This window comes from Ursus arctos, unplaced genomic scaffold, assembly GCF_023065955.2.
Source record: "Ursus arctos isolate Adak ecotype North America unplaced genomic scaffold, UrsArc2.0 scaffold_4, whole genome shotgun sequence".
In the NCBI taxonomy this organism is placed as follows: Eukaryota; Metazoa; Chordata; class Mammalia; order Carnivora; family Ursidae; genus Ursus; species Ursus arctos.
This window is the reverse complement of record NW_026623056.1, coordinates 31,438,238-31,456,421: the sequence shown is the minus strand read 5'-3', so window position 1 is coordinate 31,456,421 and position 18,184 is coordinate 31,438,238. Positions and strand designations below refer to the sequence as shown.

Sequence of the window (18,184 nt, the reverse complement as noted above, 5' to 3'; positions counted from 1 at the left end):
TATCTGAGGGATTTTTTCTTGTGCTGAATCCTAGGATTTTTTTTAAATGTAGTTCTTTTAGAAATAACAAGATAAAAAATGAATTCAATCACTGTTTGGTGGGAAATAGTGGAGTACCCTTCAAATGACCATTTCTCTCCCCTTAATAAAGGACAAGCTGGTGATGGGTATTAAGGAGGGCAAGTATTGCATGGTGCACTGGGTGTTGTATGCAAGTAATGAATCATGGAACTCGACATCAAAAACTAGGGATGTACTGTATGGTGACTAACATAATATAATAAAAAAATATTATAAAAAAATAAAAAATAAATAGCATACAAAAAAAAGGACAAGAGCACCGTTCTTATGTTAGCAGAAAAATATGAATTATAAATAATAAATGTGAAAAGCTGAAGTAATTCTAACAAGTTTTTGAGAATAATTGTTGAAAATATTTATTTAGAAAACACCTTTAGTAGGAAAACAGCAAAAACAAAAGAAATACCACATTTCATATAAGCAATAGAATGCCATGCTGAGGTTATTTCCACAATAAAAGTCATACTAATTTGTATGTGTGGCCAGGGATGGTGATGTGGAAAAAGGAAAAGAGAACCTAGTGGTAGAAGACAACTCTTTGCCTACTGACTGCAAATCTTATTTGGAGAGGAATCTCTGGAAAACCATGAGTTAGGATAGTTCTAGTCTACTAGCATGCCAGAGGCAGAACCAATATAATCTCCTGAAATAAAGGATTTGTGTCATTTCTCTGGGTAGCTCCCTAAGGGGGTTTGGTTCCACCAATGAATAAAGTTCCTAATTCTACACTAAACTCATCCTTTGGGACATCAATCTCATCTCCTGTTTCTTCCCCAAGCTTCTTCCACCAAGGTGCTTGTATATGCTTCAGGGTGGTGAGATGGGCCTGCTTGGCCTTGGCTGCCACAGGCCTGGATCTACTTAGGAAGAGCTCAGGTTCTTTCTCTTCTGCCTCCTTCAGACTTGGTGCTTCTGTAGTAAACAGAAAATAAACAGGTGAGTAGAAGAGCTCTGTACCATACAAGTAGGAAACTACAGAGTTGGAACTCTGCTATAGTAGGCAGGGACAGGGTTCCAACTCTGAATCTATTATAATTGCTAGCTATAGATAGCATATGACTATTCACAAGTTGTAGGTGTGGCTGGCAGCAACTGCCCACCCCCCATAATGTGTTTAAAAGAAAAGAATAAAAAAAGGTGTAGATTTTTTTAAGATGATTTGAAGAACATGAATTTTTAAAATATAGCAGAACCCCATCCTATATATGAGCTCAGTTACAGCCACTTATCTATTGAAAAATACAAAATTTTCAAGTCATGGCACTCGATAGAGATCCCTGGCCTTCTCTGCTCTCTATATACTAAAAGTGTTTCACAGGTGGACTGAAATACTGTGGCTTCATGGAAGAGATCTCTCACTAAATGTACCTGTGGTTGTGGGGAGCAGATGAATTAACTTTTGTGAAAGCACTTCATTAAAAATTATAAAATGGCATGGTAATTACTGTCATCATCTACTTCTAAAATATGATCAAAAGCTTTTGAGACTACACAATAGAATCTGGCTAGTAGGGCTCAGCATCTTTATAATTAATAACTGCTGTCTGAGTTGATACCTATGAAGGACAACAAGGCTGGGAGAAGCAGCCAAAAAGGTTATGGGATCTGCATTATTTGAAAAGATCATGTGATACCATGTTCTGGATCTAGAAATTTCTGAGGACAAGAGATAGGGTAATAAACCATTAAATGGTGTTTTCTTTCTGAAGATTTTGGATGTCACAAAATCTCGCACAGGTTGTTCATTTTAGGAAACAAAAATGGAATGAGCACATACTCATTAACTGTTCAATGTTGGTGCTGATCTGAGCCATCAGAGCCTCCCTGTGCTGCTGGGCTCTCTCTTCTAGGGCCCTGCCCATAAGGTAGTGTTGCAGTTGTTCTTGAGCTTGGGAATGGAGCTCTCTGCTAGTCACATCTGACATCTGAGAGCTCTGGGAACAAAGAACAGAAAAAATTATCACAGGACACACACACATGTGTTTTGCCCAACCATTTAGTTGAGGTTCCAGAATGCTTAGCTGTCTCTCATCCTATCAGTTGAATCTCATGATTGATTCCTACCTCGTACTCTTGTGCAAGCATTAAATAGCCTTTTAAAAGCAGCTTTAGATGAAAATTCAGAGGGTAGTTCCTTTCTGGTATGCTCCTACACCTCACTTCCTCACACATTGGAATTCTGGGAGAAGAGGTAAGACTGAGAGACCATAGTGAAAACTACAAATCGTTCAGTAAAGATACTGGCCTGGAACAGGAGTAACAAGGCCAACCTCTTGTTCCAGATCCCACCTGACAGACTATGTTACTTTTTATCCCACCCCCACTCCTAAACTTATTAAAATCATAATGTTATAATTGCTTCTGGTTTCAGAGATCAAGGGACAAAATCAGCCAAAGGACCATATTCCTTGGGCTACACAGCTACTTTAAAGGGAACTTAATTAGTTTAGAAAAATACAAGAAAATTTTAACTGTGAAGCTGATAAAGCTTCTGACACCACAGCTTCTCAAATATTTCACAGCTCTGTCTGGAATGGAGTCCCATTCCAGCTAACACCTTACTTTTCAGCCACAGAATCTTAAACAGAGCAGCACTAGAGTATGACTAAAGCAGTACTTCTTTTTTAAACAAGAGCATGCATCAAAATCATACACAATGCATTAAAAAAAGAGAGAGGCTCAAAGAACTAAATGTAAGAGATAAACTAACTATAAAACTCTTAGAAGATAGGGGAAAAGCTTCATGACATTAGGTTTGGCCATTTCTTGAATATGACACTGAAGGCACAGATACAACAAAAGAAAAATAGACAAGTTGAACTTCTATCAAAATTAATCATTTCTGTGCATCAAATGATACTATGAACAGAGCAAATGGGTAACACATACAATGGGAGAAAATATTTGCGAATCCCATATCTGATAAAAGATTAATATCCAGAATATATAGATAACTCCTAAAACTCAACAACCAAAAAACCCAAACAACCGGATTAAAAAGTGGGCAAAGAACCTGAATGGACATTTCTTCAAAGAAGGTAATACACTATATGCTAACTAAATTTAATGTAAATTTAAAAAAGAAGATATTCAAATGGCCAATAAAAGATGCTCAAAATCACTAATCATTAGGGAAATACAAATCCATTCACAATGATATACCTACTACTTCACACCCTTTGGATGTGAAAATAACAGAAGGCAAGGAGCTGGAGAAATTGGAACCCCTGTGCACTGCTGGTGGGAAAGTAAAATGGTTCAGTGCTCTGGAAAATAGTATGGAAGTGCCTAAAAAGACCAGAAATAGAATTACTATATGATTTAGCAATTCTGCTTCTCAGTATATGCCTCCAAAATTTGAAGCAGTGACATGAATAGATACTTGTACACCCATATTCAAGGCAACATTATTCACAATAGCCAAAAGGTGGAAGCAACCCAAGTATCCATCAATAGATGAATGGATAAACAAAATGGGGTGTATACTTATGATGGAATTATTATCCAACCTTAAAAAATTCTACATAAGACATGCTGTGGATGAACCTTGAAGACATTAAGCTAAATGAAATAAGTCAGTCACAAAAGGATAAATACTGCATGATTCTACTCATGAGATACTCAGCATAGTCTAATTTATAAATACAGAAAGAAGAATAGTGGTTGCCTGGAGTTAGGGGGGAAAGAATGGGAAATTAGTGGTGAATGGGTATGAATTTCAGTTTTGCAAAATGAAAAACATTTTGAAGATGAATGGCAGTGATGGTTGCACTCCAATGTAAATGAATTTAATTCCACTGAACTATAAACTTACAATGATTAAAATAGTAATTTTTATGCTTTATATATTTTACCACAATTAAAATAAATAAATTGAAAGAACAGAACATGTGACCACACCAAACTTACTGATTCAGAATTTCTTGGTGTGTGTGGCCTGGGTATGTTATTTTTATAAAGGGATTCAATTTATAACTCTGATTAACACTGCTAAAGTAATACAGTCTACTCTACAGACCTTAGGAACCAATGATCCATTTGTTGGGAAAAAGGCTCCCCCCCCCCCACATTTAGGTTAAATAAAATTTTTTTAAACATATAGCTTTATTGAGGTAAAAGTGAAACACAGTAAACTATAATTATCAAAAGTGTACAATTTGATAAGCTTTAACCTATGTAAACATCTGTGAAAAACATTACCACAATCAGGATAATGAACATCTATCACCATCAGAAGTCTCATTGCCCTTTTGTAATCCTTCATTCCTCACTCTCCCATCTCCAAGCAACCACTAACTTACTTTCTGTTACTCTATAGATTAGTTTACATTCTTACAGTTTATATAAGTTGAATAATACAGTGTATATTATCTGGTTTCTTTCATGTAGCATAATTATTTTGAGATTCATCTATGTTGCTTTGTGTATCAATAATTCATTCCTTTATATTGTGGATTAGCGTTCTATTGCATGGATATACCACAACTTGTTTATCTATCTGTTGATGGATGCTTGGGCTATTTCTGGATTTTGACTATGAGCATTCATGTGCAAATGCTTACATGGACATATATTTCCTTTCCTCATGGATAAATACTTAAGAGTAGGATAGCTGAATCATGTTTAACTTTTTAAGAAGTTGCCAAACTGTTTCCAAAGAGGCTGCACTATTTTACATTCCCATCAGCAGTATACGAGAGAGCTACAGCTCCTCCACATGCTTGCCAACCTTTGATATGGCCAACTTTTAAAATTTTAGCCATTTTAACAGTTGTAGAAGGATCTTATTGTGGTTTAAATTTGTATTTCTTTATTGACCGATGATGTATCTTTTTATGCATTTGCCACATCTTTGGGTGAAGCATCTGTTCAAATCTTTTGCCCATTAAAATAAAATTGCTTTGTTTTCTTATTGCTGAGTTTTGAGAATTTGTTCTATATTCTGGATACAAGTCCTTTACCAGATACATGCTTGGCAAATATATTTTCCCAATATTTGGTTTAAAAAATATATCACAGTGTCTTTTGAAGAGCAGAAGTTTAAAATTTTGATGAAATCCAATCTATCAATTTTTCATTTGTAGATTATGCTATTGTTGTATTTAAGAAATTTCTGCTCAACTAAAGGTCATGATGTTTCTCCAATGTTTTCTTCTAAAAGTTTTACATAGTTTTAGATTTTGTATTGAAGTCTATGACCCATTTTAAGTTTTATATATAATGCAATATAGAGATCCAAGTTCATTTTTTTACATATGGATATCCAATTGTTCCAGTTTCTCCACACATTAATTGTGTACCTATGTCAATAATCATGTTGTTGGCCATGTAGGTGGGTTTATATTTGGATTTGATTTTGTTCCATTGATTTATTTTTTAAATCTTCACATCAATACCATTGTTTTGACTACTATAGCTGTATAGTTTATGAAATCAGGTAGTGGTAGCCCTCAACTTTGTTCTTTTTTGTAGTCATTTTAGCTTTTCTGCGTCCTTTCCATTTCCATACAAATTGTACGGTCTGCTTGTCAATTTCTACTAAAAAATTTTGCTGGGATTTTAAAAGACTACTAAATGACATCCTGTCTCCTTCCTGATTTTAGGAAAGAAGCATCCAGTCTTTCATCATTGTCAGCTGTAGATATTTTTCATGACATGGAGGAAGTTTCCTTCTATTCCTACTTTGCTGAGATTTTTTGTTTTGGTATGTATTTATATGATGATATTGTTTTTCTTAGTCTGTTAATATGGTGAGTTACATTGATTTTCAAAGGTTAAACTAGTTCTCTATCCCTGAGATAAACCCATGATGCATTAACCTGTTTAATATATTACTAATTCAACTTGCTATAATTTTGTTTAGAATTTTTTCATCTATGCAAAATATTGTTCTGAAATTCTCTGCTTGTCATGTTTCTGGTTATGGGGTGAGAGTAATGCTGGTCTTATAAAATAAGCTGAGAAGTATTTTCTCCGCTTCAATTTGACAGATTTTACAGAGAATTGGCATTATTTCCTCCTTAAATTCACCACTGAAGAAATCTAGTCCTGGAGTTTTTCCTGAGGAGAGGTTTTTAACTATAATTTGTTTCCTTTATAAATATGGGGCTATTCATTTTATCTCTTTCTTCTTGGGTAAGCTCAGGTAATTCTTATCTTTACAGGAATTTATTTCATGAGACTTATCAAATTTATTGGCATATAAAGTTGTTATAATGTTCCCTTATTATCCTTTAACATCTGTAGTGTCTACAATGAAGTCATCTTTCTTATCTCTGACAGCAGTAATCTGTATCTCCTCTTTTTCCTGATTAGTCTGGCTACAAGTTTATCGATTTCATTGATCCTCTCAAATAGCTGACTTTTAGTTTTACTAATTTTTTCTATTGTCTTTGTTTCCTATTTTATTAATTTCACTTTTATCTTTATTATTTCCTTTCTTCTATTTACTTTGGGTTTAACTTGTTCTTTTACTAGTTACTTAATTTATAAGCTAAGGTCTTTGATTTGAGCCTTCTTTTAATATAGATGTTCAGCAATATAAATTTCCCTCCAAATACTGCTTTAGAGAAATCCACAAGTTCTGAAATGTGCTTCCATTCAGTTTGAAATACTTTTTAACTTCCCTTTTTATTTCTTCTTTGGTTATTTAGAAGTGTGTTGTTTAGTTTCCAAATATTAAGGGATAATATATCTAGAGATCTTTCTGTTACTACTTCAAACTTAATTTCATTGTGGTCAGAGAGCATATTTGTATGATTTCAGTCTTTTTTAGTTTATTGGCTTGTTTTATGGCACTGAACATGGTCTATCTTGATAAATATTCTGTGTGCACATGAGAAAAACATGTATTTTGTTGTCATTCCATGGAGTATTCTAAAAATGTCAGTCAGGTCAAGGTGTTTAACAGTGTCATTCAAGTCTACTATACTCTTGTTGCTTTTCTGCCTACTTATTGCATAAGCTGTTAAGAGAGGGTATTGGACTCTCCAGCTTATAGTTGTGCTTTCTCTATCTTTTCATCACAGTTCTACCAGATTTTGCTTCATGTATTTTATTTTGACAAAATATATATAAAATTTATCATGTTAACCATTCTTAAATATATAGTTCAGTAACATTAAATACATTCACATTGTTGGGCAATCATCACCATAACCATCTCCAAAACTTTTTCATCTTTCCAAACTGAAATTTCATACCATTTAAACACCAACTCCCCATTCTCCCACCCCCAGCTCCTGGAAACCACCATTCTATTTTCCGTCTCTATTCTAGGTACCTTATCTAAGTAGCATCATACAATACTTGTTCTTTTGTGTCTGGTTTATTTCCCTTAGATGATGCCTTCAAGTTTCATCCATGTTGTCTTTATGTATTTTGAAGTTCTGTTATTAGGTACATAAACATTTAGGATTCTTATATTCTTTTGACTGACCCCTTTATCATTTATCAGAAATTGTTTCCTCTACTTCTGGTAATATTTCTCTGACATCTACTTTGATATTAACATAGTCATTCTAGAATTCTTTTCATTTGTATTTGCACATTTTGTTCTATCTTTTTATTTCTTCATATTTAAAGTGTGTTTCTTGTAGTCAACATATAATCAAGTCTTACTTTTTTATTTAATCTGACAATCTCTGCTTTTAATTGGAGGTATTCAGACCACTTACACTCATTATAACTATTGATAATGGTCCTATCAATGATTATATGATATGGTCTTATTGATATGGTCATATTTGTTTTTCATTTTCCCCATCACTTTCTTTATGTTTCCTCTTTTCTGCCTTCTTTTTTGATGAATCAACTATATTTTATTATTCAATTTCATCTCCTTTATAGGTTTATCAGCTGTACCTTTTTTATTTTTTAATCATATTGGTAGCTTTAGGACATAGTATACGTTTTTAACTTATCAATCTATTTTCAAGTAATATCATCTCACCTCATATATAGAAAAAAACCTTTCCATAGTATACATCTATTTCTCTCCTTCTCGCTTTTATACTATTGTTGCTAAGCATTGTATTTTTATAAAAATTACAAACACCATTAAACATTGCTATTATTTTTGTTTCCAACAAAAACCAAACTAAAATAATCTATTTTTGAAAATGAAGTTTAACTGAAATACAGCCACATGTATTTGTTTACATATTATCTAACGCTTTAATCTACAACTGCAGAGATGAGTAATTGCAATAAAGGTTTTACCACCTACAAAATTGGAAATATTTACTCTCTAGTATGCATTACAGAATACTTGATGGCATTTTGGTTTAAAGAATCAATTATATTTTATAAAGATTTAAATGATGAGGAAAAAGTCATATATTTACCCATGCTGTTACCATTTCCAGTGTTCTTAATTTCTTTATGTAGAGTTGGGACATCTTGTGGTGTCATTTTCCTAGTATCATTTTTGAGAAAAATCTTAAATCCTTTACAACGTAAAGGATATAACATTTCTGGTAGTGTAAGTGTGTTGGTGACACAGTAGTTCATCATTTGCATGTCTGAAAAAGTTATCTTGTCTGTGTTCTTAAAATAATTTTTCAAGGTAAAGCATTCTGCATTGACAGATTTTTTCCTTTCAAAACTTTAAAGATGTCTTCCTACCTGCATTGTTCCTGCTGAGAAATATGTCATTTCTATCTCTGTCTTTATATGTTTTTATTTTTCTATTTTTGAGATTTTTACTTTATTACTGATTTGAGGAATCTGATTATCATATGCCTTGGCATAGGGTTTTTTTTTTCATGTGCCTGCGCCTTCAGTGGACTTGGGGGTAAATTTATAGTTTGGAAAGGTTTTGGCCATTATTTTTTCTCCCCATCTTCTCCAGAAACTCCAATTATTCATTTACTTGGCCATTTGAAGTCTCACAGATCATTAATGTTCTTTTCAACTAAATTTTTTTTTCTCTTTGTGTCTCATTTTATATAGTATATACTACTATGCTTTCAACGGTATTAATATTTTATTCATCAATGTTTAATTTGCTACTAAAGATCTAGTGCATTTTTCATATCAAACACTGAAATTTTCATCTCTGGAAGTTTGATTTGGATATTTTTTATATCTTCCACATCCCTACTTAAAATTTGAGTATATGAACAATGTCCTTCTCTGCTAATTTTAACATCTGCATAGTCTCTAGATTGGTTTGATTAAGTATCCTCCTCTTCATGGGTCATGTCCTCCTGCCTCTAGATATGCCTGTTAATCTTTAATTGGCTGCAAGACATTGTTAACTTTTACCTTGTTGAGTCTTTCTCTGGGATGTGGTTAATTTACATAAATTAAAAAAAAATCTTTTTGGCTCTTGCTTTTATGATTTGGTTAGCAGAATGCATCAGTCCACACTATTTACTTTCTACTACTAAGGCAAGACCTTCTTAAGTACTCTTTCTGATGCCCTGTGAATTAAGTTTTTCCAGTCTGTTTGATGGGCATATGTACTATTCTTGGACCTGTGTTGAGTATCAGGCACTGTTCCTTCCTATCTTTGAAGACGACTGTTTCCTTGGTCTTGGGTAGTTTCCTTATACATATGTGCTAATCAGACTCCTGAAATATACTCAATATTCTGCAGCTATCTGGGGTGCTCTTTGTATATCTTTTCATTCTGTACTCTGTCCTATGAAATCTAGCTGCCTTGTTCTCCTCAGACTCTCAGTTCTATCTCTTCGGCACGGGGATCCCAAAAGGCTCCAACTCTTTCCTCCTCCTTGTGCTTTGACCTAGAAACTCTCTCAGGGCAATAAGCAAGGGTCATCATAGGGCTCACTTTGTTCCCTCTCAAGAATTACTAACCTTCTTTGTTTGATGTCCATGGTCTTGAAAACTCTTGTTTCACATATTTTATCTTTTTTGTCTCCCATTTGCTTCAGGCAGGCAGTAAATCCAGTCCCTTTTACTCCATCTTGCCTGTCAGGAATTACTAACCTTCACTGTCTGATTTCCATGGTCTTGAAAACCATTGTTTCATGTATTTTATCTCCCCCCCCCCCAATTGTTTCAGGCAGGAAGTAGATTCAGTCTCTGTTACTCCATCTTGGCTACAAGCAGAAGTCAGAACTTTTTTCTATTGTCTACCTCCATGTGGTAACCACAGAGGGCCTGACTTATAATGGCAGGCTTATCATCTTCTTTTTCCTCACAGGCTTACATTAATTTACAGGTTCTTAAATTCAGATTAGTAGGAGGGAAATGTAGGAGGCCTTACTCAGGTCTCCTCAACTGGACCTTGTTGTTCAGTTCTGCTTTTACCAATGCTCTGTGTTCTACTGCTTATCTATCAGATACATGTTCAGCTATAATATGTTAGTATTCTAATTTCCATTTATATAAGTTTTTTCTGTTTTGGGGGGGTTGTTTGCATAAAGCACTTTAGTTTTGGGAGCTCTGCAAGAATGAAACAGTGAATGATAGGACTACCTAACATTACTCTTAAACTCTAACATTAGTCACCCAGAACCTTCAGATTTTGAAAGACAGAGTCAGAGAGAAAGTGTATATGTCGGGAGGCAGGGCCAGGGAGGAGAGAGAGAGAGAACCACAAACAGTAGAAGTACAAGGAAATGGATGTGAAAGTACCAAATGGCACTTTTATGAGTGGTTAGCTCAAATGAAGGCAATAAGAATTCTGACTGAAGTGTATAAACTCCCAACTTTCCCCATAAAATTAGTGAAGTATGGAAAAAGCCTCAAGAGAAAAGTGGAGATGACTGGCAGAAATACAGGTTATTAAAATTAATGATGGGGTGGTGAACTACTCTAAAAGCAGAAAGGAAAATGATCTTCAAAGACATACAGGAGTAAAAGGTCAAGAACTCAGAAGGGAGGGGTGCCTGGGTGGTGCAGTCAGTTAAGCATTCAACTTCTGATTTTGGTTCAGGTCATGATCTCAGAGTTGTGAGATCAAGCCCCACATAGCGCTCTGCACTCAGTGAGGAATCTGCTTCTTTCCCTCTCCCTCTGCCCACACCACAACACCCTGCACGCACTCTCTCTCTCTCTATTAAATAGGTGAATAAAAAAAAAAAAAAAGAACTCGGAAGAAGCAAATAACACCTGATCTGTAGTACTGTGGTCATAGAAAGTAAAAGATATGGACATTTCTATTGGGAGAAATGTGTTAGCAGTATTACAGTGATAAAATCATAAGAGACAAACAGTCAAATGCTTTGTAACATTAGCTCCTGGGGTTTCATTAATAGCAGATGTCGGTTCCCACATGTACGCATTACGTGTTTGGGTATACATGTTAACAATGAATATTTATTGATTGGAAGCTATATATATTCTTTATGGAATTTTCAAAACAGTCAATAGTTTTACATACTATTGGAAAAAAAAGCAATGACCATGTCTTGCTGATACACTATAGGAAATAACCAATCTGAAGCAGTCTCCTTCCCTATTGACTATACTATGGCCCATATAATTATAAGACTCCAAATCTCTTAACTCTATGGTAAAGCCACTCTTACTACTTTATATCAATAGTAAACACACAAACACATGAATATCATGCACTGGAAACACTGATATCATGGCACAGAAGCCTGCATACCGGATGTCTTCTGAGATAGTCATCCACTTGTTGCTTCAGTTCAACTCTGCGTGCATCAGTGAGATCTTGAAGTCCTTGCCAAGGAGCAAATATCTTCTTTTTCTTACGACACTTCTCTAGAAATTTAAGAGTCTGGGGCAAAAAAAGATTTGTGATTTTTCATTCCTGACTAACAGAACTATTTTTTCTACAACATATGGTAGCAACAACATTATAACAGTTGTTAACTCTGAGTATACATGGGGAGAGGGATGGGATTGTGACAGGGAGTGAGGGAGGACAATGACTTTTTAATGATATTCTTCTGTAGCATTTTAATATTTTACAAGGATATATTCACGTATTATCTGTATGGAAAGCAAAAAAGAGGAAAAAATAGGAAGTGAGTTCTTGTTTCAATTCTAGTCCCTTATAAACTGTATGATTTGGGGCATAGTACAGTAAGCAATAAAGAGCAAAAAACTAGAAATAAGTTCTTGTCTCAATACTAGTCCCGTATAAACTGTGTATGATTTTGGGCAAGTCACTTGATCTTCACAGGACAGATTCTATGTCTATAGAAAACACAAACCCCAATTCTACTTAGACTACAAAAATGTGAGGACCAAAGGGACAGTATGTAAGAAAAAGCTTGATAAATGAGGAAATATAATAAAATTGTAAAGTATGGGGCAACTGATTAAAGTAGTTTCTGAATGTTCTTCCTCATGTCCTTCAGAAAGAAAGAACTAATAAAAGAAGTCTTGAAACAGGCAAGATTTGGAGAAAATTTGAAATTATTCTGCCCAATTTTTTTTCACTCTCTCCCTTCCTTGTAGTTTTTATTTTCATCAGTTACATTTCATATTGCTTTAAGGAAAAGGTTGGCAAATTATTGCCCACAGACCAAATTCAGCCTGCTGCCTGTTTTTATAAGGCTTAAGAGTTAAGAAAGGTTTTGTACTTTTACATGGTTAAAAAGTTCAAAAAGGAAATGAATATACTGTGATATGTAAAAATTCTATGAAATTAAAAATTCAGTGTCTACAAATAACATATTTTAAAGTTTCATGCTTGTGTATTGCCTACAGTTTCCTTTGTGCTACAACCATAGAGCTGCATAGTTGCAACAGACTGCATGGCTCACAAAGTGTAAAATATTTTACTATTCAGTGCTTTCCAGAAAAAAATTCATTGATGTAATTCTATTGTTTAAAGCATCAGTTTTATAAGAATTATTACCAAAGAACCCTATAGTTCTTTGCCTCCTCCCTCAAAGACAACAACTTTAATTCTTTCAGGTTTTTCTTTTGGTGTTTCTGTCCATCTACTTCTCTGTCATTTCTCAGGTATAGTTATTATCTATTGACTTTCTCATATGAAGAAAGTCATGCAAGACTCTCACTGCTTGGCCTCCCACACACTTTCCGTATCCCGACATCCAATATTATTATAAATTTAGTTAAATCAAAGTTCAGTGTTTACATAATTATGACTACATAAAGGCCATTCAATTTTGAACCATATAGCATATGATTTACTTTTCCTTTTTAGCACATTTTTTATTTTCTCTAGAATTAGTAAGTCTGTTGTTTTCCTGTGCTTACTTTTCTATGCACTTATCACTGATTACATATCTAAACTCTGTCCTAATGCTTAATACATTAAAATACATCAGGCATTCTATCAAATTTATTTTGTTGGACATACATCTTCTGGAGCTTTCTGACCTGCTCCAATCTGGATTGACTGTTCTTTATGCCTGATGCATAGGTATCATCCTGAGATCTCCATTTACCATCATCTTGGTGACTCTTTTCATCTTTCCTTTCCATTTTCTTATATTCCACATTGTCTTTTTTCTTGGGTTACTTCTTTGTTTTAAATACTTTGTGATGCACGAAAATGTCTTTAGTCTACCCTTACCTTAAACTGATAGTGTGGTTGGGTGTAGAATTCTAGTTGGAAATCATTTTCCCTCAAATATGTAACAGCCTTACTCCAATACATTTTAGCTTCCAATGTTGCTACTGAGAAGTGTATGTGTCCCCAGTGTATTTCACAGTAATGAAAATAAATGTGGGTGTGTTTCTGTCCTTATATTAAACATTTAGTCCGTCCTTTTAACCTAAAACTCGTAACATTCAGTTCTGGGAAATCTTGAATGATTTGATTTCCTATCCTCAGGTTTTTTCTGTTGCTTCAAATGTTTGAATGTTTGACATCCTGGACTGGTTATCTTTTCTTTTTGCCCTGCTCTCCAGATTTCCCAAACTTTTTTCCCCTAGCCCTTTTATTATGTCTTTCACTTTTTCTTCTGCCAATGTTTATTCTATTTGTCCCCTTTTACATAGCATCTTGGTTTTGTTTCATGCAGTAGCTCTGAGGAAATAATAGATTTTGTAAAAGTTTTCTTATCCCTGCAATGTCTCTATTTTCACAAAGTAGTTTTATTCTGTTTCTTTTGGCCTCAGCTTTCTCAGATATCCAATGATACTTCGAGTTAATATTTAAGAGTAAGCTCTAAGAAGGTGTTTAGAAATTCTGGGCAGGTTGGTAGGCTTTATCTACCATACTTCAATACAGAACTACTGAACTGAGCTGTTTCTTTGAAGTACGCCATTTGAATAAACTGGTAACTTTTCTCAGATTTCTCAAAGAAAATACTCTCAATCTACTGCTTGCAGGAGATAAGCCTGGCTGCCAGCACACTGGGACCTAAGGGGAGAAAAATAAAAACAGGGCTGGAGGTCTTCTCACTCAGTTTATAAAATTTCCCTAATACCCCTATTTTAGTATGTTACTGGAGCCTTCAACTGTGCTTGCATTTTCCTGTTAAGAGACTCTCTCCTTTCCTTGTATTCTTCCCTTTACTTGATTCTTCTTCCGCCCCTCCTCTACCTCCTGCTTTTAGCACCATCCTAGGCTTATCAAGCTATGCTGGGAACTTCAGAATTAAGGTACCAGAACAGAGGAATCTCTATCCCTAGATCAAAAAAGCCCACCTTGACCTTTTCTCCATTCTTTGTCATTTCAGAACTCTCTGAAATTATATTTCTCACCCCGTTTTTTATTTTCTCAACTGCTAATGGTTTGTTTTACTAAGTGGTTTTGTGGTCAGTCTGTGATGGATATGTATAATAGTGCTATAATACTTTTCTGATATAATCAAGTAGCAAGGATTGCCATTATTCTGGCCCTAGAGACCAACACCAGCAACAATCACCTTCCTTCTGAGCTTAAGAGATGAGAAACCAAGAGAAGAAAATCCTGAAGCATTAAAAGGGAAAATGTAACTAACTCTTCAAATTCAACACTATGCCACTACAGAGAACTCCAAGTTGTCTATGTCAAGGATGTGTAACTTGAAATTAGCAAGTTTACACAGGTTTTTTTTTCAATTTCTAGGTACATGAGAAACAATGCCTCTGCTTTTGCACAAAATAAGGGAGGGAGAAAGGTAAAAACAGTTCTGGTCTTTCTTCCAGTTCTGGCTTTTTCCTGCCAAAAATACTAAAAACCAGTTCCTTCTAAGGGACAAGTTCAGTGAAATGATATTCCTACTACTTTCAGTGAAACTAATGAATTATTCCTTTTTCTTTCTTACCAAGATCAATTGCAGTGCTAACAGAAATATAATGGAAGTCACATATGTAATTTTAAATTTTCTAGTAGCCATATAAAAAAAAGCAAAAACTGGTGAAATTAATATTTTGCATAGGCTAGGTTATGTAAACATAGTATAACTCAATATATGTAAATATATGTAAATTATCCAACATGTATTCAATGGAAAAATTATTAATGAAGTATTTTACACTCTCATATTAAGTCTTCAAAATGTGGTGGGCATTTCACACTTACTGCACATTTCAATTTTGACTAGCTACATGTCAAGTACTCAAGTAGTCACATATGGTTGGTCGGTACTACTGTATTGGACACAGTCTATATGCAGGTCTATAGTATGTCTTAGAAAAGGATGCTTCAAAATGTAGCAAAATGTGTCATTTACTGACCACTGATTGCCCTATTCTAATTTTCTCTACTATTTTCATTTTTCTTCCCTCTCTATACTTAATAATTTTTCTTTCTCTTTTCCCTCTTTGAAAGGAATCCTCTTCTTACCTTTCTACTTTTGCCTAGCTTTGCTTTCCTTCACCATTATTTTCAGTAGTGAGTTGCAAAGACTAAAAACACGACCTCGACCTATCCCTTTTTGTTCTTACAATGGAGACCCATTCTCCTTTTGGGTGGGGGAGATATAAGGCAGATGTAATGAATCTTTTTCCTCTTATGCCGAAGAAAAATGTGAAAGCCAAAATAACTTTGCCTTCATAGCCCTCAGATACCCTCTTATAAAGACCTCTGTGCTTCTTTAAGGAATGGCAGACAAACTGGGGTATCTCACTTTAGAGTAGAGGACCCTTTTATAAAATTTTGGGCTTATCTAAATAGGTAAGATAGTAATTCAATTTAATAAGGGCCCAGCTGATTCGCTGACAAGGGAGCATTTAAGAAAGGAGGTAGCCATGAGGTAAAGGTATTAGAAAGGACCCAAGGGTTCCTCTAAAAGAAGTATGTCCAACACTGATATCCATGGGTTAATTCTTAGATGGCCCCGTTTAACAGAGGGAAAAATGTAGGTATAGATGTGGTTTGGTGATAGTACTGGATTGTTTGTTGCAGATATAGCCTGACCTCACCAGAAAAGCCTGAGGAAGAAGGATGCCACAGAAAAATCTCTTCCTATTTCTGTAGTACTTACTCTAACCTATTTTTTGAGTGGTTTTTAATAATTTTTGTAAAACGTTAATCACAGAGAATTAACAAAGAGACTATTCAAAATCTATCACTGTGAAAAGCTGAAATTAACCCAAAGTTCAACAATAAAGGACTACAAAATGCTATAGGACCTGAAATCCTAATATGAAAGTTAACAGGTATAAGTGAATAACAGATGTTAGGAAATTGGTCATTAAATGAAATAAACACCTTTGTGTGCTATGCTTTCCCAAGGCAATAAATATTACTAAATCCAAGGAAAATTATCATTTAAGAACACCATTCTATAATTCAAGAATTATAGTGATCCAGTTATATCTAATATATTATCTGTACATTAAAAAAATAAACTATGATGTGCTGAACTAGTATAGACTTTGCAATTTACAAAATACTTTCCCATAAATTGGGTCATCTCATTCACGTAACAACTGAGTTAAAAAGGTAGGGCAACCATCCATTCATACAACAAGCACATGCTGAAAGCTGACAACATAGATAAGACTTAGTTCCTTATCCCCAAGGAAGTCACAGACCAAGAAAGAAAGAAAAAAAATTAACAACACTGCAGTATGATAAATGATGTACAGGGTTCTATAGAAGTACTAAGGACTGAGTGTCTAAATCAGTTTGTCCAGTGGTAAGGAGGTACTTATTTTATAGAGAAAGAAACTAAGACTCAGAAAAGCTAAGTGACTAGACCAAGACTTTACAGCAGGTATATACAAGGTCAGCTTTGAATCCATGTTTTTGCCTCCTAATCCAGTAATCTTTTTACTACATTAGACTCACTGCTCTCTGAAGTATGACAGCTGCTTTATACTCCGTGAGAGATGGCCTCTGTTGGCGAAAATTTTTCCTTTCCCTGTACCCTCTCCAGTGTTTCTGGATAATCAATGCTGATTTCTCTTCTATTTCCCGATTATATTTTTCCACCTGACCTAAAAAGATGACAGACACTATTACAACATACTCAACTGCTATGTTTCTCAAGTTCTGGAATCAGGATAATGATAATAACAATAATCTTGCAGTCTTTTTGTTTCTTTAAATATTGTTCATTAATTTCTCCAAGTTTATTATTTTACAATGGTTCTAAGATAGCAGAAACAAAAAACTCCAAAAGCTTTCTCAGATTATGCAAGTTCTTTAAAGATTCATATAGGCTGCTGATGGGTAATAAGGAGGGCACGTATTGCATGGTGCACTGGGTGTTATATGCAACTAATGAATCATGGAATTTTACATCAAAAACTAGGGATATACTGTATGGTGACTAACATAATATAATAAAAAAATATTATTATTAAAAAAAAAGAAACAAGTCCACACATATTTCCTAAAATAACATTGATACGTTCAAACTTAGTAGTAACATTTGTGGGACATATTTTGTTTCTGCCAGATTTAAATATGATGGAGGCAAATGTGAAATAGAATATGTTAAGTAATTACAATAAAAACACCACTAAAAAAAATAAATAAAGATTCATATAATTTTTTTGGCAAAGGAATGAGAAAGGGTTAAAAATCCAATAGCAAGAATATTTACAAAAAAGAATCAGAAGTACATGGTTAGGAATTCAATCCATACCACGAGAGGGAAAAGGCAAGATGTGTGTATGTTAACTACTCTGTGTACTTCCAAATTTCTCTTAAGTCTACAGATAACTACGGGTGACTTTTTTCACTTTCTGGGAGGTGTTGTATGTGAAAGAGAGAAAGACCTCAAGGATGTCTCACAGATGGGAAATT

The 18,184-nt window shown here is 34.4% G+C and overlaps 1 protein-coding gene across 3 annotated transcripts in view; it reads right to left on the bottom strand.

Annotated features, from left to right (window-relative positions):
* Positions 1-411: 411 nt before the first annotated feature.
* IQCB1 (IQ motif containing B1) overlaps positions 412-18,184 on the bottom strand; it is a 59,083-nt gene continuing 41,310 nt past the window's right edge. For all 3 annotated transcript variants that reach the window (XM_026494544.4, XM_057306676.1, XM_048215118.2), the window contains 4 exons: positions 17,222-17,370; positions 11,666-11,797; positions 1,859-2,015; positions 412-993 (listed from right to left, as the gene is read on the bottom strand). In XM_026494544.4, the coding sequence (XP_026350329.2) occupies positions 764-993; positions 1,859-2,015; positions 11,666-11,797; positions 17,222-17,370 (668 nt within the window). In that variant the 3' untranslated portion in view covers positions 412-763. The remainder of the gene's footprint in view (positions 994-1,858; positions 2,016-11,665; positions 11,798-17,221; positions 17,371-18,184) is intronic.